Below are 26642 nucleotides of genomic sequence, written 5' to 3' on the forward strand. Positions count from 1 at the left end.
ACGTGGAAATTGCATGAAACTATTGTTTATTATTCTTTTCCAGAAAGCCAAGTTACCTTCGCGACGACAAACTGATTATTTCAATCTTGAGATCAGGCGTCAAAATGAGGTTCGGGACCAGTTGCTGGCCTATACAAAGGATAATAAATTTGAATTAATGAAGAACAAATGGGTAAAAAACACAGACTATAAAATAATGCACAACACCGTTCAGAGAAAGGTCTACGAGACAATGGAGGAATACCGGATGCATATTGAGGAGAGACGAGACAGGTGACAAAATGGCCTCTTTGTATCAATATTCTATTTTATTAAAACGCAGTATTCCACACCGAGAAGAAAATTAAGGCGGATATAACAGGAGATCATTCTCATGACATGTTAGCTCGGTTTCCATCAACCTACGTACTGTCTTGATTAGTCAGAATTTAGCATCTTAGGTTATGTTAAAAGATATTTATCTGTAATACGAGTGCAGTAAAGAATGAACCCATTCCTATTATTGCTTAGAATCACTACTAGTAAGTACCCCAGGGACATATACTCATTTGGAAATGAAATCATTGGTTCACCTGATTTTTAGTATATACGCAAAAAATATCTTAACAAGACCTGGCCCTAGGACTAATTCCTGAGGGATATCATTAGTACATAATCTTTACTATGAAAGCTTACCATGTATCACTGCACATTGTCATCTGTCTTCTAGCCAATTCTTTATTCATACTATCATCCACACACACAGAATTCTTATATGTGCATGTTCTATGAGGAAGATTCACTGTACATTGTAAAAATCTTAATGACATCTTCAGCAAATCCTCTATTTCTTGTCAAATCAAAAATAGCCATTTAGCACTATAATAAGTTAGAATGGTTCGGATATGTGGAGTGTCTCTTTTATGTTCCTGTTAGGACTGAGATAACTTTGGATAATTGGAACTATAGCATTATGAGGCACTAACAATTAGGGACACTTCGGGTTAAGATAATTGGGTACTTATGGTTAGGCATTCTTTGGTGTATGGACTTTCAACTTTGAAGAGTAATGATTCATGGAAACTAGATGAATTGCTGAGAATGTAAAATCCACAATGCAATTTCAGAAACCATATATTAATTCAAATTGGGCAAATGTTCTGCATGCTATTAACTAAAGAGTAAGAAAGTGCTGTCGGATGACTTATAATTAAGGTACATGGTGGCAAACGGGGGAAAATCGTCAGAATAACTGGCATGTAATTGTAAACTGAGAAGGTAAACACAATAAAAAAATAAGCCAATGACACAGTTACCAAAGTGTGCCTAGTTATGTTATGTCAATCTGATCTAGCACTTGATCTATTATGTAGCATCTTTAAATTATGCCATGGGTTAGTGCTTGGTTCATTAAGCAGAATGCCATGGGTTAATGTGTTTACGGCTGCTATCTACAAACACTGATTCATTTATTACAGTCTTCAAACCGATTATATATTTCTCTTGCTAACCTAGACTCAAGTCCTTGCTGGAAAAGGAAGAGGTGGAACAGATCAAGGAAATGGAGTCTATGGAGGAAACTACTGTGGAAAGACAAGCCAAAATGAGGGAAAGAGTCAAGAGTCTGAGAGAAAGAAGAGAGAATGAAAGATTGGCCTTAGTTGCCGAGAAGCGTGACCAGCAATTCAGGTAAATAGCTTTGCTTCTGAAACTTATGGAACTCAGCAGTTATCTCTAGCTTGTTAAATTAGTTTGACTTTTGGTTTAAAAAGGATGAAAGGTGATAAAACAACTGCTGTGCCTGACGTTGTTTCTTGAAAGCCTAAAAGTAGGATATGCACTTCTATACAACCAACCTCTGTCCAAGCAGGCTAGTGGAGATTACAATTCATCTAGGTAGAGAATACCAGCACAGGGGCTGTTCAAAGTGTTATGCCAAAGGATAAGACAAATTTGTCAACAGTTCTTTAGGACAGATCTGGTAACAAAGCTTCAAGGGACACTATAGTCACCTGAACAACTTCAGCTTAATGAGGTTGTTTAGGTGAGTGCTACAGCTACCCGGAGCCTTTTTCTTGTAAGCACTGTATTTTCTGAGAAAATGCAGTGTTTACATTAGAAGCTTGGAACACCTCTTGTTGCAGTCAATCAGACGGCCACCAGAGGGACTTCCGAGTTCAGAGGCCCTAAAAAGGCTTCTCGTCCGATGCATTCTGGGTGAATGCATCAGACGGGCTATCAGCACACAAAGCACTGTGAACGCGCTTTGTGTGCTGACAGCCTGTCAGCACTGCTGTGGGCGTGGCTTCAGCTGACAGCTGAAGCCCGAACCCACAGGGATGCTGTCCGGCCACAATAGTGGTTGAAGGGGGGGGGGGGACCTACTCTCCTCCCCCCCCCCCGGCCCCCACCCCTGAGCGGTGGGTGGGGGCCCTAAAAATAAGGGGGGCACATACTGCCCCCCCGGCCCCCACCCCTGTGCGGTGGGTGGGGGCCCTAAAATTATCAATAAGGGGGGACCTATTGTCCCCCCCCGGCCCCCACCCCTGTGCGGTGGGTGGGGGCCTTAAAATAAAAAATAAGGGGGGGACATACTGCCCCCCCCCGGCCCCCACCCCTGTGCGGCGGGTGGGGGCCCTAAAATTCACAATAGGGAGGGGACCTACTGTCCCACCCCGGCCCCCACCCCTGTGCGGCGGGTGGGGGCCCTAAAATTCACAATAAGGGGGGGGGGCTACTGTCCCCCCCCGGCCCCCACCCCTGTGCGGCGGGTGGGGGCCCTAAAATAAAAAATAAGGGGGGGGACCTACTGTCCCCCCCCCCCCCGGCCCCCACCCCTGTGCGGCGGGTGGGGGCCCTAAAATTATCAATAAGGGGGGACCTATTGTCCCCCCCCGGCCCCCACCCCTGTGCGGCGGGTGGGGGCCCTAAAATAAAAAATAAGGGGGGGGACCTACTGTCCCCCCCCCCCGGCCCCCACCCCTGTGCGGCGGGTGGGGGCCCTAAAATTCACAATAAGGGGGGGGACCTACTGCCCCCCCCCCGGCCCCCACCCCTGAGCGGTGGGTGGGGGCCCTAAAATTATCAATAGGGGGGGACCTATTGTCCCCCCCCCGGCCCCCACCCCTGAGCGGTGGGTGGGGGCCCTAAATACAAAGGGGGTGGGGACCCTAGTTAACCCTCTCCCCCCCACCCCCCCTCCCCAAAAAAAAACTTATCTCCCTACCTACCCCCCTCACCCTAAAAATAATGAGGGGGGACCCTTTAACTAAAAACCTGTAAAGAAAAAAAAATAAGATAAAAACAACTTACCATTCGATGTTTTCTTTCTTCTAAAATCTTCTTTCTTCAGCCCCAAAAAAGGCCAAATAAAAATCCATAATAACCGACGGAATAAAAAAAAAAAAAAAAAAACCCGAGCGCAAAAAAAATAATCCATCTTCACCCATGGAGGGCTCCGCGCAGACTGAGCTCCGCAGGGCGGGGGAAGGCTTATAAAGCCTTGCCCCGCCCTGCAATTAGGCTAAGAACACTCTGATTGGTGGGTTTAAGCCAATCAGAGTGCTCTTTGTCATTTTACAAGCGTGGGAAAATTCCAAAGAACTTTCCCACGCTTGTAAAATGACAAAGAGCACTGTGATTGGATGGCTTGAAATCCATCCAATCACAGTGCTCTGTGTCATTTTACAAGCGTGGGAAAATTCCAAAGAACTTTCCCACGCTTGTAAAATGACACAGAGCACTGTGATTGGATGGCTTTAAATCCATCCAATCACAGTGCTCTGTGTCATTTTACAAGCGTGGGAAAATTCCAAAGAACTTTCCCACGCTTGTAAAATGACAAAGAGCACTCTGATTGGCTTAAACCCACCAATCAGAGTGTTCTTAGCATAATTGCAGGGCGGGGCAAGGCTTTATAAGCCTTCCCCCGCCCTGCGGAGCTCAGTCTGCGCGGAGCCCTCCATGGGTGAAGATGGATTATTTTTTTTTGCGCTCGTTTTTTTTTTTTTTTTTTTTTTAATTGCGTCGGTTATTATGGATTTTTATTTGGCCTTTTTTGGGGCTGAAGAAAGAAGATTTTAGAAGAAAGAAAACATCGAATGGTAAGTTGATTTTATCTCATTTTTTCTTTTTTTACAGGTTTTTAGTTAATGGTCCCCCCTCATTATTTTTAGGGTGAGGGGGGTAGGTAGAGAGATATTTTTTTTGGGGGGGGGGGGGAGGGTTAACTAGGGTCCCCCCCCCCTTTGTATTTAGGGCCCCCACCCACCGCTCAGGGGTGGGGGCCGGGGGGGACAATAGGTCCCCCCCCTTATTGATAATTTTAGGGCCCCCACCCGCCGCTCAGGGGTGGGGGCCGGGGGGGGGGACAGTAGGTCCCCCCCCCTTATTGATAATTTTAGGGCCCCCACCCGCCGCTCAGGGGTGGGGGCCGGGGGGGGGACAGTAAGTCCCCACCCTCATTGATAATTTTAGGGCCCCCACCCGCCGCACAGGGGTGGGGGCCGGGGGGGACAGTAGGTCCCCCCCTTATTGATAATTGTAGGGCCCCCACCCGCCGCTCAGGGGTGGGGGCCGGGGGGGACAGTAGGTCCCCCCCTCATTGATCATTTTAGGGCCCCCACCCGCCGCTCAGGGGTGGGGGCCGGGGGGGGCAGTAAGTCCCCCCCCTCATTGATAATTTTAGGGCCCCCACCCGCCGCACAGGGGTGGGGGCCGGGGGGGACAGTAGGTCCCCCCCTCATTGATCATTTTAGGGCCCCCACCCGCCGCACAGGGGTGGGGGCCGGGGGGGGGACAGTAGGTCCCCCCCTTATTGATAATTTTAGGGCCCCCACCCGCTGCACAGGGGTGGGGGCCGGGGGGGGACAGTAGGTCCCCCCCCTTATTGATAATTTTAGAAAGCGAGCTGAGCTGTCAGTCAGACAGCTCAGCTCGCGAACGCGCATTCCGCGCACATGCGCGGTAAAGCGCTCAGGTTCTTCATAGGGCGGCATTCAATGCCGCTCTATGAAGAACGCGATTGGTGCAGCGCGAAGCCGTCCCATTGGGCCCCGCGATTTCGTCATTTTGACGAAAAAGGGGGCGCGGCCTAGCGGGGAGCTCGGCGCTGGAACGGAGGTAAGTTTTTAATATAAAAACACCTCGAAATTTATTTTTAATAAATGAAAGTACATATAAAAGCAAGAAGGAAGGCTGGGGGACCTGTCTTTCTTGCTTTTATATGGTGACTATAGAGTCCCTTTCAGTTCTAAAGGGCAGAGCAGGCAACATGCTTCCAAATCAATAAGAATAGCCAGGAGTGTGAAAATGAAAATCAGATACAAGGAGTAAAATGACAATCGAAAACCACAGACGTTGTAACAACTGAGAACTGTTGGTCTCTATGGGTTTTATACAGGAGGGAGAAGAAATGCAAGGAGATAGATAGGTTATAGTTCATTCAATTATTTAGAAAATGTTTTACCAGAATAATACATTAAGGCTTCCCTCATTTTCACACATGGCACTATAATTACACTGTAAATCTCTTTAAAGGAACTCTCTGGGCACCATAACAACTGCATATCAATTAAGTCATTATGGTATCTGGAGGTCCTGGGCACCATTTCACCTTGAGGGGTTAAACCGTTTACAATTAGTTTGAACCCGAAGTTGTGCAATTGGCACCTGTCAGCCTGACCCTTTTCTATTGTTTGTGATTTTTTTTTCTTGCATTTACATGGAGCACTACCTGATGCTACATATCATTTTTGCATTAAAAAAATGTTCAGTTTTCTCTTAATAGTAATTTTTTTGGACTAAAAGGCAAGGTCTTATGTGCACCGGATATTCACACAGTATTCATTGGGGACATGATTACAATTAAAACACTAATAAATTAGAACAGATTTTGAATACCCTCATATTTCAGTACATTTTGGACTTTGATAAATCTTGTGTCTAGTCTGACATGTATTTAGAGGAAGTCAATGACGAAAGGTACAGGCACTCCAAGGTTTTAAATAGGCAAATTTATTAGACCCAAATGTCCAACAAAGTTTATTTTTCAAGCTTCGAGCAAGGTGCAAGAGAGTACTGAGAATGGACAACAGGTCAAATAACCTGCCCTTTGGTGGGTCATTCTCAGATCTCATGCTAGGTTTCGCTCATCTTGTGCCATTACAAAAAGAACCAGGACCATTTGCATGTTAGACTGATTCCACCCAAGAGGGTGGTCCAGAACCCGAATGCAAGCCAGCTCTCTTTGCACGAGAGATACAGCAACCCCAGACGATCATTTCAGCCTTTTTAGGCATCGTCAGTGAGGTATAGCTGATATCTCTCTGGGCACCGTGAGCAAGGGGTCCATGTCTGGACTACCCTTTAAACTTAGGGAGAACAAAAAAAGCTATTATCTGGAGTTGCTGTATCTCTCGTGCAGAGAAAGAGCTGCCTGCATTTCGGTCCTGGACCGCCCTTTTGAGTAAATGGTTGATGTGCAAATGGTCATGGTAATGGCACAAGATGAGCTAAAATAAGCTTGAGATCTGAGTGGGAACCTCAGTACTCTCTTGCACCTTGTTTTTTTGCGGTCTTTATAATTGTTTATAATATTTCAATGTATATTACTTATTTAAATGTTTTCAGGGAGCAGTGTGAGGAGCTGCGTTCTCTAAGGTCCAAAATTACCCAAAATGAGGTGTGCACAGAGAGAATGGCTCAGCTCATACTTAAAGATGAACTGAATAGGCAACGCAAGGAAGAGGATGACCTCTTTGCTGAGCTTTGGGAAAAGGATCGAATGGCCAAAGAGAAGCGTGAGGAGAAGGACAGCCAAAGACAATGGAAACTCAACCGTCAAATGTCAAATGTGCTTCAAGCCCAAAGAGCTGCTTCTGAAGCACAGAAGATAGAGGAAAAGCGGCTTAAAGCTGAGGAAGCTCAGTTACTGGTAACAACTAAAGATATACGGTTTCCTGTTGGTTTATATGTCATTATGATTTTTCTGCAACAAATTAAAGTGGCTCTGTCAACTTCTGGGGTATTCGCATATTTTGAGATCACACTGACCAGTCACAACATTAAAACCACCTGCCTAATATCGTGTTCCCCTCGTGCTGCTAAACCAGATTTGATTAAGCATGGACTCTACAAGACCTCTGAATGTGTCCTGTGGTATCTGACACCAATAAATTAGCAGCAAGTTCTGCTAGTTGGGAGGTGGGGCCTCCAATGATCGGATTTGTAACTTAATCTGACGAATGTTTGGGTATTTAACTGAAACATCGATTTTAGTTTTTGAACAATAATAGCTTTTAAGTTTGCATAAGTCCCGAGAGTGCTATCTGGATTTTGAGTTGTGTATATATATCTAATTTCCTCCTTCAATTCATCTAGCAGATGCTAGTACTTTACATCCATGGAGCATACAGGACCCATTTAATGCCCATAAATCATTTGACACAGATATACAGAACACAAATGATACCCACATTGCATTCCGTAAATAAAAATACATATTATACAGGACATTGATCAAAACAATAGCCTCCAGTGCATACCGGCATGCACTTTACAATACTCAGCATGTAGTTAGAAATATTCTACAAATATTATACCTCTTAGAAAAGGATGGGAACGCTGTAGCTCACGTTTGTCTATGTTACATAGTAGCAGATCATTGTTTTTTTATGAACCAGTTATAAAATAAGAGCTTGAAATTGCTTGATACAGCTCGAATTAGTGTATTTCCATATATTGTTTATTATATTTTGACGTACCACAGTATTAGATTCTCCTTGTTGGGACTACTTTTCTCATTCATGTATTGGTATACTCTGAACTCTTGCCCCGAGTCCCAACTTCCAACATCCTTCACAAGTTGTATCTTTGTTGGCCAAGAAAGAGAGACTCCTGGCTGGGTGGTTTTGCTGCCTTTAACCAACTACTCTCTGTTAGCGCTTTGCTTTGTGGGTTTTTTGTTATTAATATAAAATCAGCTATACATTTGAATCCACAGAGAAGTTGATAGGTTAGGTGTGTGCGATATGTAAGTGTTGTGTTTTGGGTGCAGGAGGAGCAGCGATGGTTAATGAAGATGGAGGATGAGCGGGCCTTGCATGAAAAGCTCCAGAAGCAAGCAAATGTGAGAAACGTGTTGGACAAATCCGTCCGTCTAAAGATGAAGCGTCTTGCTCAGGACCAACAAGAGGAGCTAGCACTTGACATGAAGATCATGGATCAAATCATGCAAGACACTCATGATGATACCAAGGAGAAAAATCTTAGAAAGGTAACACATTTATGCTCTGTAATTTTATTACAGTTTTATAGTCTCACATCTGTAATAATTTTGGTCATATGTATATCAGTAGTGGCTTGTAGGTGGCTCCCGCTGTTGTTAAATTACAACACCTATGATGCTTTGCCACTGATAACAGATATAGAGATACCTAATGGATACCCCTTAGTTTGCTTCCAGTAGTAAAATGAATTAAATTGTAGGTTGCTCTAAGTAAATAAGAAAGTTGGTGATGGGAAATGTAAGTGGATCATATCAGACAATAGCACTGTTGGTTTACATTGCTTATGTCATATTTTAGGAAACATACAGTCATCATTTTATTCCTTTTTCCATGAAGCCAGTATCTGCAAATATGCTCATAGATCCATAATTCCTACAACATGCTGTTGGAATGATCATGAATAATGCATTGTGCTCATATTTATAGCTCACTACCATATATTGGCAAACAGAAAATGTTTCTCAAAAATATACATTTGCCTACAAGTTTGCTATGAATTTGGGGATATTTAATGACGTAATACGTTTATGATAGATGCTAAGTAAACATATGATAAAATATATTTGCCATATTTTCGGCCATTCATTATAGGGGCACTCTATTCACCTAATTTCAAGGGTTAATTGTGTGTTAAATGCTTGTTCCATCTGCCTTATTATATAAAAGTGCTAATTTTAAGGGAAATCAGCATTTATAAATGCTCCTTAATAACACTTTGACAACTAGGAAGGTTTCCACACTCATTTGTCTCCTAAGAAATATGTACAGTATATGAATAATTTTTGTAGGTTTTAACTTCTTTTAATAATATGATATTTGGTCTACTTGTAGCTGGAGCTTCAGAAAGAGCAACAGGTGTACCGGGAATACCTGGCCCAACAGTTAGAAGAAGAGAAGCGACAGGAGAAGGAAATGGACAAACTGATTGAGGCAGAATTAGAAAAATCCTGGGCTAAGCGGACAGCACAACTAAGACTGGAGAAAGAGGCCAGAAACCGCCTGATGAAGGATGTCTTGGACACACGCCGACTTCAGATTCAAGAGAAGTGTAAGAAATCATTTGTTGGGTTTTAACAATCTGAGTGATATCATGCTTTAAAGGGACACTCCAGTCATACTGTGGCACCAACATCACTTAGGTGCATTTAATAGATCTTAGCCTCATATGGCTACTGTGTTTTTCTTCACATTCAAATCTCATCAGTTTTGCTTAAAAAAAAATAAAAAAAAAAGTTTTTCCGCATAACCATGTACATTTTGTTACGATCTTTCCTTTCACCAAACAACTTCCTTATCAGATGTATTTTAAAGTACGCAGCTGGAAGCTGAGCTGCTGACATCACTCCGCAGTCCGCCCCATAGCCAATCAATATCCTCTTATTATTTGTACCCACGCCCTTTCCTTTTTTTAAACCAGGCAGCAAACACTTTTTTAAACAAATATAGAAACTATATTTCACTACCGGCTCCCAGACCACTTCATCTCATGCATGAGGACAACTAACAGCTTCAATTTCCCCCATAGGAAAGCATTGATTCAATGTTTTGAATCAAGCTTCAGTGCTGTGCATTCACATTTAGTTCCGCCTCTGGGAGGAGACCTAGCATGTGCCGAGGGAGCATTGGCACTGGAACTAAAGTAAAAAAAAGTTTTTTAACCCTTTACTTACCGGGGTTAAAGGGGATCCAGATCATACAACACATTGTGTTTACCTTAGAAGTTCTTTTCTCCTGCTCTGTTAACTGAACTTTAAACATACATAGTAGGCTGTTGTCATGCTCTAGCATGCTATTAATAGAGCAGGAGATAAGACATTCAAAACTAAACACACTGTGCAAAAAAGGAAGTTAATACATTTAGACAGTTTTTTTCAGGGAGATTTGCCTAGCGCTGCATAAACAGGGTGATTTAACTCTTAAATGCCAAATTATTAAGCAGTGAGACTACAGGGTCATAATCTATACACCAAAAGCAATTACTAAAACTAGAGTTTTCTGGTGCTTAGAGTATTCCATAAAAAAACACAATTTCACAGCTTCACTTTAATAAGCTATTGGTTTGTGCAAAAAGTCTCATTAGTGATGATTATTCTTTAAATATCTTCTCCAAGTTAAGCTGTGCCCTGTATCAGCCCATTCCATCTTGTGTGGTTTATAAAGGATAGTTATGTGATATGCTCACAGAGCTTGTTTCTACAAATGCTCTGAAAATGTCACTTGTAATTTCTTGCAATGTGTAATGGCCCCTTTGAGGTCTTGCATTAATCTGCAGAAACTAAATCATTTGACATGTTATTATTCTTGTCCATCTGCAAAATTCTTTCTTGTTTGCCGGCATCATACACAAAGCTCTGACAGTGATTATGTTAGCAATTTTGTCAGAATATGTTGGCGCTTTATAAATGCCCCCAAAAAGTTAATATAAATATAGTCTGTAATTACAATATTGTGTAAAAAGTTGTGTTTTACCTTTAAAGCAGCACTGTAACATCCTTCCCACTGAAAAATTAGTATTTTGTAAAGATAGAATCTTTATGAAACTCATCTTGACTGTGTTGGAGTTTCACTAAAATCCCAACCAAGTCAAAAGATATACTGAGACAAAGTAGGGACTACATTGTTTCACTATTTCTCCTATGCCCGACACAACTTGACATTGGACAGAGCTACCTCCGTTAAATAGTGTTGATCCCCCAGCCATCACCATAAATGGCTGCAGGGAAATTAGCTCTGACAGGAGTGAGGTCTATGGAGAATCCTGTGAAACCGCTGGATCCTCCATGGCCCTCATGGCTGTACTCTCACTGAAACGCCAGGAGCAGAAGAGAACCGGCAGGTGATGATGGCGGTACCTGCGAGGGCCAGCTGACCTACCAGCGGTGATGTCACCGGTGGGGTCTTTGCAAATTACGCAGCGTCCCCAGACGGTGATAGATCCACTTTAATAATATATGTGAGACTTCTGTCAGTTCATGAATACCTTTGTTTCTCAGTTCTCAAAAGCTAAAGCCTTTAAATGAAAACACTGCAGACATCCTTCACATATTCTTTGTTGTACTAAATTACCTGTAAAATTGCAGGAGGGTTGTTTATGTCCTTCTCCAAGTTTCTTATTACTTATGAAGCCAGATAGGGTGTGGGTGGAGAATTTGAAAGGATAAATTAATTAATGGCCGTAGGAACCATTATAAAATATTTTAAATCTTAAATCATCCAGCCTACTTACACAATTGGCTGAAATAACCTTTATTTATCTAACAGGATTGTTATTTTTTGTTTAAAAGTTATTTTTTTTAATTTCCTTTAATATGTTACTCCATGGTGCTTATACAATTAGCTGACATATTTATTTCGAAGCTCAATTCAATGTCTTAAGAGATGGTGAGGTGACTTCCAGTTAGCTACCCCAAATTAATCATTTCTTTTTTACATATGATATATAGCGAAATTGTTGTACCGTGCATTGAAATTCAGTTTCAGATTATTTTATTACTGTTAAGTAAATTACCCATAATTGCCCCTGCTTTTACTTGAAGCTATTTCAAATATAAGCCAAAAACTGCTATTCACTTGGCAGAAAGCTGTTGGGGAGGTTTGTCATATCCCTATTCTCAAAATACATGCACCTACTGATCTACACAGTCCTGTCCGGTTTTTGAGGAAAGGGAAAGCAAATGAAAGTTTTTCCTCTGTCAAATACTTTGGCTCTGTTATGGCATTATAAGACAGGGATAACAAATAGAGATTGCAGATCTGAGGTCACTGTGAAGATACCTCTGATCAGTGGAGCAGATCATTTCATTTTGTAGGCCAATCAGGTTGAAGTTTAAATAAAGCCCGCCCCCTACCAATCCGTCAAATGTGTTGTTTCGAAAAGGGCATGAATCTTTCATTACTTAATTGTCAATGTAATGAAATTTTTTTTTTTTCAGTGGAAGGAAATGCAATAAAACTGGAAGAACTTGCTCGTGACAAAGAACTTTTGGAAATGGCCGTTGAAGAACACAAACAGCTCGAAAAGGAAAGAAATGAAAAGTATGTATGTCAAAACCAATGCCGGCTAGTTTTTCACAACACATTACATCTTAAATCTTCTGTTTCTATTCCTGGAAAAAAAGGTATATGAAATCCTCCGGTCTTATAAATTCATGTACATTTATCAAGAAATTTCTGCATTGTTAGACTATTACAAGAAAACTGGATGGTGGAGGAAGGTGGCTTCTGCTGGGGGAGCTTAGTCATTGCCAGCTACTATTGTAGCTCATGTTGCTGAAAAACGTATGCTGGCCAAGATAGAAAGGTGCAGAAGACTCAATGCATCATAGTTTGCTGAGTATGGGACTGCCTAGCTACAGACCAGTCAGAGTTCCCGTGATGACCCATGTCCATCACCAAAGCACCTTTAATAGGGACGTGAGCATCAGAGCTGGAATCATGGAGTAATGGAAGAAGGTTGCCTGATCTGATCAATCACATTTTCTTTTAGATCAGGTGGATGGCCAGGTGCAATTGTGTGTGTGTGTGTTGTTTACCTGAGGAAGAAACAGCAGCAGGATGCACTATGGGAAGAATGCAGGCCAACGAAGGCAGTATTATTATTATTATTTATAAAGTGCCAACAAGTTCCGTAGCGCTGTACAATGGGTGGGCTAACAGACAAGTATTTGTAACCAGACGAGTTGGACACACAGGAACAGAGGGATTGAGGGCCCTGCTCAATGAGCTTTCATGCTAGAGGGAGTGGGGTAATGTGACACTAAAGGTAAAGATAGGGTAGAGAAGTAGGTAGCTAGGATAGTGTTCATTGAGTGTTCATTTTTTTAATGAGTTTCAGGAGAGGAATTGGGGTGCAGGGAGGGAAAATTGTTCACAGTTTAATTGATATGCTTTCCTAAAGAAGTACGTTTTCAAAGAATTTTTGAAGGAGTGGAGACTGGGTGAAAGTTTAACAGAGAGGGGAAGGGCGTTCCATAGGAATGGTGCAGCTCTAGAGAAGACTTTTAGAGAAGTTGAGCATCAGAGGTAGGAGTACAAACAGAGGTTACACATAGGTCTCCGGCAGATAATTAGGTCAGAGCAGCATTGTGTAGAGATTTGTAAGCAATATCAGGATCTTAAATTGAGACCTATATCTTACGGGCAGCCAATGTAGGGACTGACAAAGGGGGAGCTGTGGGAGTGGCTTCCTGCACTTAAAAGGTAGGAAACAGTAGGGTGACTAAACCTGTATGTATGTGTGTGTTTCTCTGTATGTGTGTGTCTCTGTGTGTGTGTGTGTGTCTGTATGCGTTTGTCTCTGTGTGTTTGTCTTTGTGTTTGTGTGTCTACATATGTATCGGTTTCTCTGTGTATCTGTATGTCTGCACTGTATGTCAGTGCGTGCCCTGTGTATCTGTACGTGTGTCACTGTTTGTATTTGTATGAGTGTCATTCTGTGTATTTGAATGTTTGTCCTTAAGTGTTTGTGTATCTGTCTGTATGTGTGTCTGTGTATCTGTCTGTATGTGTGTCTGTGTGTTTGTATTTGTTTTTATCTATAGGAGTGTCATTCTGTGTATCTCAAAGTTTGTAATTCTGTGACAACATGAGTTGATGCCCCCTTACAAGGAGCCAGAATGTATCCTTCTATTTTGCCATATTGCCTATATGTATATCTATCAGTAAACATGTAATAGAATTCCATTTGGGTTGTCCACAATGTCTAAAATCAGTTTTAGACTAGTTGTTTTGCTGTAACGGCAACCTCTACCACTATATACAGGTTTTATTTAATTTAATGAATCCCACGTTCATAGTTCTTCAAACATGACGTATAAATGAAACCGGTATTTCCAGAATGTGTGTACAATGTGCTGTGATGTGGTCATATAATGGTCTGTGTGGTCATTTTTGTCTCTGTAGGAAAATAAAGCAAACCCAGAAATACAGGGAGCAGCTCCTAACCCAGGTGGATTTCCAGCAGCGCCAGCGAGATGCTGGGAGAGAGGAAGAACGGAGAGAATATGAAGCTGGCCTAGTGGCTGAAAATGCCTACCAACAGACACTTCGAGAAATTCTCTCCCGACCATACATGGACCAGGGCCATGTTCATCCCCTGAGAAAGGCACGCATCTCCAGCCCAAAGGATTGGCTTAATCAATAAAGCGAATTCGTGTTTAGCCATATTACCATGCTTTTTCCTTACGAGTAAACCGTACATATTCTGATAGTTGAACAATAGCTATTTCTCTGCCTTCTTGCTAACACATAGTCATCAACAAATCTTATGCTGGGGGTGATGGCAGCAGGGAATGTAAGGACATTTTTATCAATTTTATCGTTAAAAAATATGTTTATTATATTAAATATCTGGTGCATTTTATGATTTGTAGAGGTAAGAAACTTGTCCATTTAAATCAATGAGATACATCCACTTTTATACCAGCCAACTAATATGATCAATTGAAGAGAGGAGTCACTGGTCTTTCCAATGCAACAGTAATTTATTCAGACAAACTTTACAGAACAGTCTAATATATATATATTAAATTATAGACTGCTCATTTATTTGTCAGTGGGCAAATGTTCAAAATCAGCAGGGGATCAAATAATTTTTTTCTTTCAATATATATATATAGTGAAAGAAAAAAATAATTTGATCCCCTGCTGATTTTGAACATTTGCCCACTGACAAATAAATTTATTTTTTTTTTTTTTTTTTTTTTTGTCAATCTTTCTTTTATTAAGGCATGAAAGATGGGGTACAGAAGAGAAGATGGGGGAAATGTTCAAGTGATTTTACAGTATAGGGTTGATACATCAATCAGTAATATGAGGTTACATTTCCAGAATAGCGATGCCTTATTTTTTAAATTTTTCGTTGTTAAACATCAAACTGATAACTACATGCTATGGATCAGAAGATCCGATTGGTAACTCATTATATTGTGAAAGTCAGGCAATTAGTAACACATGGATAGAACGTTAGCCCACAATTAAGAGTAAAACAGGAGTGAAATTAGATGCTGACACTAGGTAAGGGACGATAACAACCTTGCTTGGAGTGTGTTAGCATGGCTACAAGAATAAACATGTGAACATAAACAGTAGTTTATGCACAGGGTACGTGGGTAGTTACTTTTAACTCCGTAAGATGCAAGCTGTGAAAATACTGTTATAATAGGTGAACATGCAGTGCTCCCATGTCAGTGAGAGAATCAACATTCAATTTATCTGAGAGGCGCTAGACATTTGCGGCTGTGTAGTCAGGCTAGCTAAACATGTAGTCATATAGGCAGTGGGAACAATATGCCCCTGGGTATAGGCCCATGCACTGCAAAATGCGGGACCTGTAGGGTTAAAAATTATAGGTTACAAACTGAACAGAGCGAAGCTAGTAAGTCCTCGACGACAAAAAGAAAAAATGAAAAAATAAATGGGGAGTCTCTTATCAGGCATGTCCCTGCTCTCGGTGTCGTCAGTGAGGCACCAGGAGCTCGGGGTGATGTCTCCAGTGCCCGGTCGTCCGGTCCCCGATTGCGGCAGGGGCGATACAAGTGTAGGTGAGTCCCATCGAGTGTGGACAGTGCAGTTCTTATAGCCCTTGGGACCGCTGCAGCGGAAAAACGAGGATCCTTCGTTCCATGAGGAGAATCACGGTTGGCACATTGATGGTACCGCTGAAGCGGTTCTTCTTGGGACAAAAGTCTCTGAGGTGGCCGGGTTCCAGGTGTGGGTGGCGATGGGCCTGATGGGTTGTTGTAAGGCGTCGTGAGGGAGGCCCCAGACCGTTAGGTGTCTTCTCGCCTCTGTTAGGTCGGCTATCAGGTGAGAGTCATCTCCCTTAAACACCCGTAGTTTATGGGGTGTGTGCCACTGGTATTTCAAGCCGTGTGCACGGAGTAGGGTGGTGAGCGGCCTGAGGGATGCCCGCCATGCCATCGTGCCTCTAGACAGGTCCGCATAAAAAGTGAGGGACATATCCTCAAATACGTAAGGAGTGTGGTTTCTAAGGGCGGCCATTAGGGTCGTTTTATCCTGACGCTTTTGGAATTTAATTATTGTGTCCCTGGATGCCGCCGTCGGGGCCGTTGTGGGTTTGGGTATGCGGAATGTGTGTTCAATGCAGATACCTTTGGCCTGCTTTGCGGGGAGGATCGTGCTCACCAGTCGTCGCATGAGGTGGGGCACTTCAGCGTCTGAGACTGTGTCCGCAATTCCTCTCACCTTGAGGTTGTGAGCCCTCCTCGTGTCTTCCATCACCGCCATTTTCTGCTCTGCTTGCAGTTGCTGGCGTTGTATGGAGGCTACGTCTCTTTGTAGAGCGGTGAGTTGTTGGGTATGGCTTTGGGAGTCACGTTCAGCTGCTCTCATGCGGTCCGACAGGCCCTGGATGTCTTTTTTCATACCCGCCATGTCAGCCTGGAGGCCTAGTCGTAGCTCCTTCAGCAGCTCTTTCATCTCGGCCTTCGTGACCGGAGACGCGTCCGAGGGCGTCTGAGGGTGTATCTGTGGTCGGGTATTGGGCATGGACGTCTCTTCATGGTCCGAGGTTGGGGCATCAGAGTTGGTGAGGTCGTCAGTAAAGTCCGCGTAGTCCGCCATGCGGGATTCTTGTACTTCGCATGCCCTCCGCCACAGGTCTCCAATACTTGCACCTGGGCGAGTCCCGTCTGATTTCAGTTTTTTGTTCTTCTTCCCCATTGTCCCCTAGATCGTCGGGGTAAGCAGCGAGCTACTTTAGTCGATTTTGGGGGTGATTTTCGTAACTTTAGGCAGTAGTTTTGCTTGTACAGCGCGGAGCTCGCTGAAGTTGCGACCGCTCGCTTCGGCTGTTGGCTCCGCCCCCCCCACTGACAAATAAATGAGCCGTCTATAATTTAATGGTAGGTGTATTTTAACAGTGAGAGACAGAATAACAAAACAAAAAAAAAAAAATCCAGAAAAACGCATGTCAAAAAAGTTATAAATTAATTTGCATGTCAATCAGTGAAATAAGTATTTGACCCCTTCCACTTAGTACTTGGTGGCAAAACCCTTGTTGGCAATCACAGAGGTCAGACGTTTCTTGTGGCTGGCCACCAGGTTTTCACACATCTCAGGAGGAATTTGTCCCACTCCTCTTTGCAGATCCTTTCCAAGTCATTAAGGTTTCAAGGCTGACGTTTAGCAACTCGAACCTTCAGCTCCCTCAGCAGATTTTCTATGAGATTAAGGTCCGGAGACTGGCTAGGCCACTCCAGGACCTTAGTGTGCTTCTTCTTGAGCCACTCCTTTGTTGCCTTGGCTGTGTGTTTGGGTCATTGTCATGCTGGAATACCCATCCTCGACCCATTTTCAATGCCCTGGCTGAGGGAAGGAAGTTCTCACCCAAGAATTGACGGCACATGGCCCCGTCCATCATCCCTTTGATGCGGTGCAGATGTGCAGTTGTCCTGTCCCATTAGTAGAAAAACACCCTCAAAGCATAATGTTTCCACCTCCATGTTTGACGGTGGGGATGGTGTTCTTGGGGTCATAGGCAGCATTCCTCCTCCTTCAAACACGGCAAGTTGGTGCCAAAGAGCTCGATTTTGGTCTCATCTGACCACAACACTTTCACCCAGTTCTCCTCTGAATCACTCAGATGTTTATTGGCAAACTTTAGACGGGTCTGTACATGTGCTTTCTTAAGCAGGGGGACCTCGCGGGCACTGCAGGATTTCAGTCCTTCATGGCGTAGTGTGTTACCAATTGTTATCTTGGTGACTATGGTCCCTGCTGCCTTGAGATCATTAACAAGATCCTCCCGTGTAGTGCTGGGCGGATTCCTCACTGTTCGCATGATCATTGAAACTACACGAGGTGAGATGTTGCATGGAGCACCAGACTGAGGGAGACAGTTATTTTGTGTTTCCTCCATTTGCGAATAATCGCACCAACTGTCACCTTGCTGCTTGGCGATGGTCTTGTAGCCCATTCCAGCCTTGTGTAGGTCTACAATCATGATCCTGACATCCATGGACAGCTCTTTGGTCTTGGCCATGGTGGAGAGTTTGGAATCTGATTGATTGATTCCAGGTGTCTTTTTATAAAGGTAACGAGCTGAGATTAGGAGCACTCCCTTTAAGGGGTTAAAAGAGTGCTCCTAATCTCATCTCGTTACCTGTATAAAAGAAACCAGGGAGCCAAAAAATCTTGCTGATTGATAAGGGATCAAATACTTATTTCACTTATTGACATACAAATCAATTTATAACTTTTTTGACATGCGTTTTTCTGGATTTTTTTGTTTGTTTTTCTGTCTCTCACTGTTAAAATATACTTGTATTATACCATTAAAATTATGACTTATATCATTAATTTGTCAGTGGGCAAACGTTCAAAATCAGCAGTGGATCAAATAATTTTATCCCTCACTGTATGTGTATATATATATATATATATATATATAATTGACAATAATAATACAGTAACTGTGGATTATATGACAACTAAAACTTCTGCTTAAGGGCTACTTTATGGCCAGGTGACTTTCCACTAGCTGTGGCATTTAGGAATAGAAAGTTTACAATCCAGTATAGTGCATGTAAGTTACAGTATGCAGAAAATAAGTGACATACAATGCAGCTTCCTAATGCACAATCATTAATAGTGGAGGAGCACTCTAGGGTTTTGCAAATAAATGTCAGCCATTTATTGTTCACTCACAGTTCCATCAACTTTTTAGATCTTACAAGGTTCTTTATCAAGCTTGATCCATTTAGAATCCTACAATCAAAGTAACATAATGCACACCTGCCTCTGCTTTAGCTATAAAGAAAAGCTAAACCTTTTTTTTTCATAGTTACCCAGCCTAGGTTTATTGTTTTAGTCTGTAGTCACATGGTGTAGAGGGTTGACAACTAACAGGAAACTATGGTGTAAAAAAAGCTATGTAATGTTATATAGGCGGAAGGCAGGTACCTCGCTGTCTGATGATTGAGAGCCATGTTGGTGTTTCTGCCCTTAATTAGAAAAGTGCATAATTTCTATTGAAGGTCTTGATTTAATCATGTTGAGTAAGCTTTTCAAATTATTAGATATTTTTGGATAAACTTTTCAAATGAATTGTTTTTTTGATACATTTTAAATTTTTATATTTTAATATTTTGAAAAAAATATTTTAAGTCTTTGCAAAAATATGAAACTATTTGAAAACCTTATCCACAAATATAAAGTTGAGGCCGATATTGGCAATTTAATAAACTGTCACAAATGTGGCAGGCTCCAGATACATAAAGCACTTCAGCAAGTCTATGTGCTTTATGTGTGAGGATTGTACCTTTGTGACCCTTTCTATTATATCCACTACTGGTTATCCATGTTGCAAAATCTTTTGGAATAAACCCACACCACTAATCTCATCAGAGCTTCTAGTGTCCAGCTTTTATTTGTACATCTACACTAGCATGAGGCTAGCAGGCATCCATACCTCCAGATTCATACGGAGCACATTGGAGAAGGTGAACAGCCTCCCAAGAGGATATATTGAAAAACGGGTGGATACATTGCTAACTATAGCGGAGCAAACACGAGTAGTTGAGGTACCCTCAAAAAATCCCAACAGAAGGCTTAATATACACAAAAGCTTGAGAAAAGTTGATGCCTAGTAATGATTAAGGTGTAAAGGTGGGGGGCGAAGCCTAACACTCGTGCAGTTTGGACACCATTCTCATTCTCATGCAAGTTGGCAATCGATCCTTTAATAATCGTGGTTCTGGTGAGCCATCTGCGTGTGAGACTTCCTACATTCTCTCCCCGACATAACTGGCTACCAGCACATGCCTTTCTTGATTACCCAAACGGACAGAAGAGCTTGCCGACATTAAGGGTTACCAGGGCTGCCCACGCCCTACCTAGTCCACTGACAATGATGCAGGACTGAATGTGGTGTGTATAGTGGAAGTGAATTAGAATGTGTGTAATGGATGTAGTGTTTGTGTGTATTAGATACTGTTTGTGCAGTGAATGCAGAGTGTGCGTTTGTGTAGCGGATGCAGTGTGTATAGTAAATGCAGAGTGTGTTTGAGTAGTGGATGTAGTGTGTGTACAGTGATGTAGTGTGTGTTTGTGTAGTGGATGTAGTGTTTGTATGTACTATATGAAATGTGTTTAGTGGATGCAGTGTCTGTAGTGGATGTAGTGTGTGTATTAGACGCAGTGTCTGTGTATAGTGAATGCAGAGTGTTTCAATTTGTGGTGGATGTAGTGTGTGTACTGTGAATACAGGATGTTTGTGTAGTGGATGCTGTGTGTACAGTTAATGCAGAGTGTGTGTCAGTATAGTGAATCCAGAGTGTGTGCATAGTTTAGTGAATGCAGAGTGTGTGTTAGTGTGTAATTAATGCAGAGTGTGTGTTAGTGTGTAGTGAATGCAGAGTGTGTCAGTGTAATGAATGTAGTGTGTGTGTTAGTGCAGTGAATGCAGAGTGTGTGTAAATGTGTAGTGAATGCAGAGTGTGTTAATGTGTAGTGAATGCAGAGAGTGTGTTAATGTGTAGTGAATGCAGAGAGTGTGTTAGTGTGTAGCGGATGCAGAGTGTGTGTGTTAGTGTAGTGAATGCAGAGGGTGTGTTAGTGTGTAGTGAATGCAGAGAGTGTTTGAGTAGTCGATATAGTGTGTGTACAGTGATGTAGTGTGTGTCTGTGTAGCGGATGTAGTGTTTGTATGTACTAGATAAAATGTGTTTAGTGAATGCAGAGTGTGTGTTAGTGTGTAATAAATGCAGGTAAGCGAGGAACAAGCCGGGTCAAGGATAACAGAGGTAAACAGAATAAGTCAAACAAGCCGGGTTGGAACCAAAGGGATAACTGAAAATACCAGAGCACTGTGTGACTAGGCAGGCTAGAACCACGACAGGGCAATGAGCAAATGAGAGAAGCACTGTTAAATACCCTGGCTCAGAAGGGTAGACACGCCTCCGACGAGTCCTGATTAGTCTCCAAACAATTGAGTGACAGGTCGTTCCGGGTTGGCGTCATGACGTCGACTTCCGGACGTCATGCTACAAAAGGAAGTGACTCCCTCGCGGCCGGCGTTTATGTGACCGGGTGGACCGCGAGGAACAGGGGAAACAGACCGCCGGATGGATAGACGTCTAAGTCTCTACCTCTCCCAGAGGTAGAGACTTCAGGTACCCTGACAGTACCCCCCCTCTCAGATACGCCCACCGGGCGGAATGAACCGGGACGAGATGGGAAGCGGAAGTGAAACGCCCTGCGGAGATGAGGAGCATGAACATCCTTTTGAGGCACCCAACTCCTCTCCTCAGGACCATATCCCTTCCAATCGACCAGATATTGTACTCTCCCCCGGGAGATTTGAGAATCGATGATAGCGTTAACCTCATACTCCTCCTGACCCTCCACCTGGACAGGGCGAGGGAAGGAGACCGTGGAGGAAAATCTGTTACAGACTAGTGGTTTCAGCAATGAAACATGAAATGAGTTAGGGATGCGTAGGGCAGATGGAAGAGCTAGACGATACGCAACTGGGTTAATTCGAGTCAGCACTCTGTAAGGTCCAATATAACGAGGAGCGAAATTCATGGAAGGCACCTTTAAACGAATGTTTCTTGTACTCAACCATACTCTATCACCTGGAGCCAACACTGGAGCCGCCCTTCTACGTTTATCAGCGTGTTTCTTAACCAGCATAGAATTGTGCAGAAGAATTTGTCGAGTCTGATCCCACAACTTCCTCAAATTGGCAACATGAACATCAACCGACGGTAACCCTTGGGAAGGAGAAGCCGAGGGAAGAATAGATGGATGAAAGCCATAATTCATGAAGAAGGGGCTTGAATGAGTAGAATCACAAACGAGATTGTTGTGTGCAAACTCCGCCCAAGGAATCAAACCAACCCAATCGTCCTGGTGTTCAGAAACAAAACAACGTAAATATTGTTCAATCTTTTGGTTGGTGCGTTCAGCGGCTCTGTTAGACTGAGGATGATAGGCAGAAGAGAAATTCAATTTGATACCCAGTTGAGAGCAGAAGGACCTCCAAAAACGGGAAACAAATTGGGAACCTCTGTCAGACACAATTTGGGAGGGTATCCCATGTAAACGAAAAATCTCCCTTGCGAATATCTCTGCCAATTCGGGGGAAGACGGGAGTTTAGGCAGAGGAACGAAGTGAGCCATCTTGGTGAATCTGTCAACCACGGTGAGGATAACAGTCTGTTTTTTAGAGATAGGTAAATCGACAATGAAGTCCATAGCTAAACAGGACCATGGCTTCTCTGGAACCTCTAAGGGATGCAGAAATCCACATGGGAGCGTATGAGGCTGCTTAGTCTTAGTACAGACCTCACACGTACCGATGAAATCCTTAACATCCTTACGTAAAGCAGGCCACCAGAAATCTTTGGAGATTAAAGCATACGTCTTGCGAATGCCAGGATGCCCAGCTACCTTGCTGTTGTGGAAACATCGTAACACTTCCAGTTGGAGAGCAGGAGGAACGAAGTGTCTATCCCCAGGAGTCTGTTTAGGAGCTAGATGTTGTAACTTCATGATCTCAGCAAGCAACGGAGAATGAATCCTGAGATTCGTGTTAGCGATGATATTACATTTAGGAACTATCGAGGAAAGAACTGGCACAGCTATAGTGGACGGTTCATATTGGCGAGATAAAGCATCGGCTTTAGAGTTCTTAGAACCAGGTCTATAAGTAAGCACATAATTGAAGTGAGTCAGGAATAAGGACCAACGAGCTTGCCTGGCGGATAGGCGCTTAGCCTCCCCAATATAGGACAAGTTCTTGTGGTCCGTTAGAATCGTAACAGGATGTAAGGTCCCTTCTAATAAATGTCTCCACTCCTTTAGAGCCATAATGACCGCTAACAGTTCCCTGTCACCGATGTCATATCTGCTTTCAGGACCAGATAGTTTCTTAGAGAAAAAACCACAAGGGTGTAACGGTTTGTCCACCCCTAACCTTTGTGACAGAACAGCACCTACTCCCGTCTCAGAGGCATCGACCTCGAGTAGGAACGGCAGAGTCGTATCAGGATGGACTAAAATTGGGGCAGAAGCAAAAAGTTCCTTGAGAGTCTTGAAAGCAACAAGGGCCTCAGTAGACCAGGTCTTAGTATCAGCCCCTTGTTTGGTCATATTGGTAATAGGCGCAATAATAGAAGAGTATCCCTTAATAAAGCGCCTATAATAATTAGAGAAACCAATAAACCCCTGAATCGCCTTGAGTCCCTTAGGCAATGGCCAATCTAAAATAGATTGGAGTTTGTCAGGATCCATCTTAAAGCCTTCCCCAGAAATCACGTAACCAAGAAAGTCTATCTGAGACTGGTCAAAACTGCATTTCTCCAATTTACAGTATAAGCCATGTTGCAGAAGTTTGTGCAATACCTTTCTGACTTGTCTGTGGTGGGTCTCAATCTCCCTAGAGTGTATAAGTATGTCATCCAGGTATACAATAACACAATCATGTTGAAACTCCCTAAGAACTTCATTAATCAAATCCTGAAAGACTGCCGGAGCATTACAAAGACCAAATGGCATAACCGTGTATTCATAGTGACCATGTATGTACGTAGTGGGGAATCGCGATGCAGCCTAGAACAAAATCTAACCCCATTAAACCCCCCAATAACGACAGACCACTTAGTATGGATGAAACAGGCCACAGCATTTATTATCACAACTAAATTACTGCATAACACATCCATAACTTTATTTATTAAATCTCTTCTTTTCTGTAACCAAAACATTAGACATAAATAAGCATAAATTAACATATATACATATATAACTACACCCATAGTGTTATACAGTGACCCAACCGTCCTTGCCAATAAAAACATGGAGTGGTTCCTAATCACCACTCCCTCTCACCTCCCCCCTTGTCAAAAAAATCCTTCCAATGCCTGCCATCAGCCGACCTTATCCACGCTCGATGGGCACGAGACCTCAGGCAACCTAAAGTTAAACCTTTAGAGCAGGGGAGGTTTGAGACCTTAAAAAACTTGTTCATCTCATTCCATCTACTTAAACGTAACCTCAAACTCAATTGGCAAGGACATACCCCCGCCACAACCCCGCTGTTTTACGCCTAAAATCAGCGGGGGACCCCACCACAACCAGCCATGGCCTGTTCCACCACTTCACGCAGAGCTAGAGTAACAGAGGTCAAGTCCGACCTCCAGCAAGCGCACCCTTCCCTCGAGATAACTAGGCCACCTCCGGCCAAACCCAAAAGGCGAACTGGAAATCTAAAAAAAAGAATTTTTTCATTTTTTATTTTATTTATTTATTTATTTTTTTTATTATTATATTCATGGCCACGACAAACCCAGAAACACATCCAGTCAATGACCGACCGCAGCGCACCAGGGCACTCACCTGCGGGGCGCACTGCCAAAAGGAAAGGGCGATAGCCCCCGAGAACCTTGGGGAAGAAACATAATGCGGAACATGTCCATATTGAAGAGCACCCAAGTCCGAAACCGTTACTGACCCATGTCATGCCACCCAGGGATGACAAAACCCCTGGTACCCCATGAGGCGGAACAGCTGACCTCGTATGAGGAGGAGCCACACCCCCTTCACGTATACGGTGCCAGACCACCGAACCTCCGCTCCCAAAGGTGGAAGATCCAACCACCCGCCCTCGCCTCCTGGCCCAAATTACACACGAACATCCCACCCTCCCCAGTCCAGGGTGGAGGGGGGACCGTACCGCGGAGATACATCCAGTCAGAGACCAGCAAGGCGAACCCAAGGAACCCACCACCCTGACTCCCCCCATTCGAGCCCTCTGAACCATTGGCGCAGGCACGCCCAGCCTGGCGGCGTCCGTAGCCGCCCCCAACCAAAATAAATGCCCCTTGAATTCCCCACCATCCTTATCCAGGAAATCGAGCCCCCAAGAGGAACACCACGACTAAATGGACGCGGGGGTGAAAAACCCAATCTCCTAGAACCAAACAGGGTGAGAAGGCTGAATAATCCAGGGGACTGAACAGCATTCCCAATGAAAAACAGGCAAAGGACGGAACCCTGCACTGTCCCCGATCGAACGGTATAACTCAGACTATCCTGGAACCCATTACAGCATGGAAGGAGCCCAACCATAACCCCGTGCATTCCCTCTACCTCAGGAGGATGCAGAAAGTCAACCCCGCAACATCTAAGAATTCCACCCACTTGCCGGCTACCGTAACATGAACGGGAAGCCGACCCCAGCCAATCGCAGAAATCGCCCCCAACCCCGTAACCAAACATGTAGATGAGCAGTCCCATCCCGGAACCCACAAAGAAACATTCTCATACGTCCCAATCACTCCCACCTTACTGGAGCGGGCCACCACGCCGCCGCAGAGATCAACCCACGGACCAGTCTCATCAGACCGGTGGACCAAGCGACCACCCCTCCACCGCCATATAAATCGACACCGCGCCCTATAATGAACAAGGCAGAGCATCGGCAAACACAATGGTAATAACCGGCAAAAAAAAAAAAACCTGGACCAGCCGCCCCTAGCCCAAGCCACTCCGAGCCAGGAACATAGAAACATAGAAACATAGAATGTGACGGCAGATAAGAACCATTCGGCCCATCTAGTCTGCCCAGTTTTCTAAATACTTTCATTAGTCCCTGGCCTTATCTTATAGTTAGGATAGCCTTATGCCTATCCCACGCATGCTTAAACTCCTTTACTGTGTTAACCTCTACCACTTCAGCTGGAAGGCTATTCCATGCATCCACTACCCTCTCAGTAAAGTAATACTTCCTGATATTATTTTTAAACCTTTGTCCCTCTAATTTAAGACTATGTCCTCTTGTTGTGGTAGTTTTTCTTCTTTTAAATATAGTCTCCTCCTTTACTGTGTTGATTCCCTTTATGTATTTAAATGTTTCTATCATATCCCCCCTGTCTCGTCTTTCCTCCATGCTATACATGTTAAGATCCTTTAACCTTTCCTGGTAAGTTTTATCCTGCAATCCATGAACCAGTTTAGTAGCCCTTCTTTGAACTCTCTCTAAGGTATCAATATCCTTCTGAAGATAGGGTCTCCAGTACTGTGTACAGTACTCTTAGTACAGACCTCACACGTACCGATGAAATCCTTAACATCCTTACGTAAAGCAGGCCACCAGAAATCTTTGGAGATTAAAGCATACGTCTTGCGAATGCCAGGATGCCCAGCTACCTTGCTGTTGTGGAAACATCGTAACACTTCCAGTTGGAGAGCAGGAGGAACGAAGTGTCTATCCCCAGGAGTCTGTTTAGGAGCTAGATGTTGTAACTTCATGATCTCAGCAAGCAACGGAGAATGAATCCTGAGATTCGTGTTAGCGATGATATTACATTTAGGAACTATCGAGGAAAGAACTGGCACAGCTATAGTGGA

At 43.5% G+C, this 26642-nt stretch overlaps 1 protein-coding gene across 1 annotated transcript in view; it reads left to right on the forward strand.

Moving 5' to 3' along the window:
- Nucleotides 1-14425, forward strand: part of CFAP53 (cilia and flagella associated protein 53) — a 43767-nt gene extending 29342 nt beyond the window's left edge. The window contains exons 3-9 of the mRNA XM_063456800.1: nt 44-273; nt 1495-1668; nt 6610-6913; nt 8036-8254; nt 9099-9315; nt 12200-12302; nt 14169-14425. Coding sequence (XP_063312870.1) covers nt 44-273; nt 1495-1668; nt 6610-6913; nt 8036-8254; nt 9099-9315; nt 12200-12302; nt 14169-14409 — 1488 coding nt within the window. The 3' untranslated portion in view covers nt 14410-14425. The remainder of the gene's footprint in view (nt 1-43; nt 274-1494; nt 1669-6609; nt 6914-8035; nt 8255-9098; nt 9316-12199; nt 12303-14168) is intronic.
- Nucleotides 14426-26642: the final 12217 nt, after the last annotated feature.

Source organism: Pelobates fuscus, chromosome 5 (genome assembly GCF_036172605.1).
Source record: "Pelobates fuscus isolate aPelFus1 chromosome 5, aPelFus1.pri, whole genome shotgun sequence".
Classification (NCBI taxonomy): Eukaryota; Metazoa; Chordata; class Amphibia; order Anura; family Pelobatidae; genus Pelobates; species Pelobates fuscus.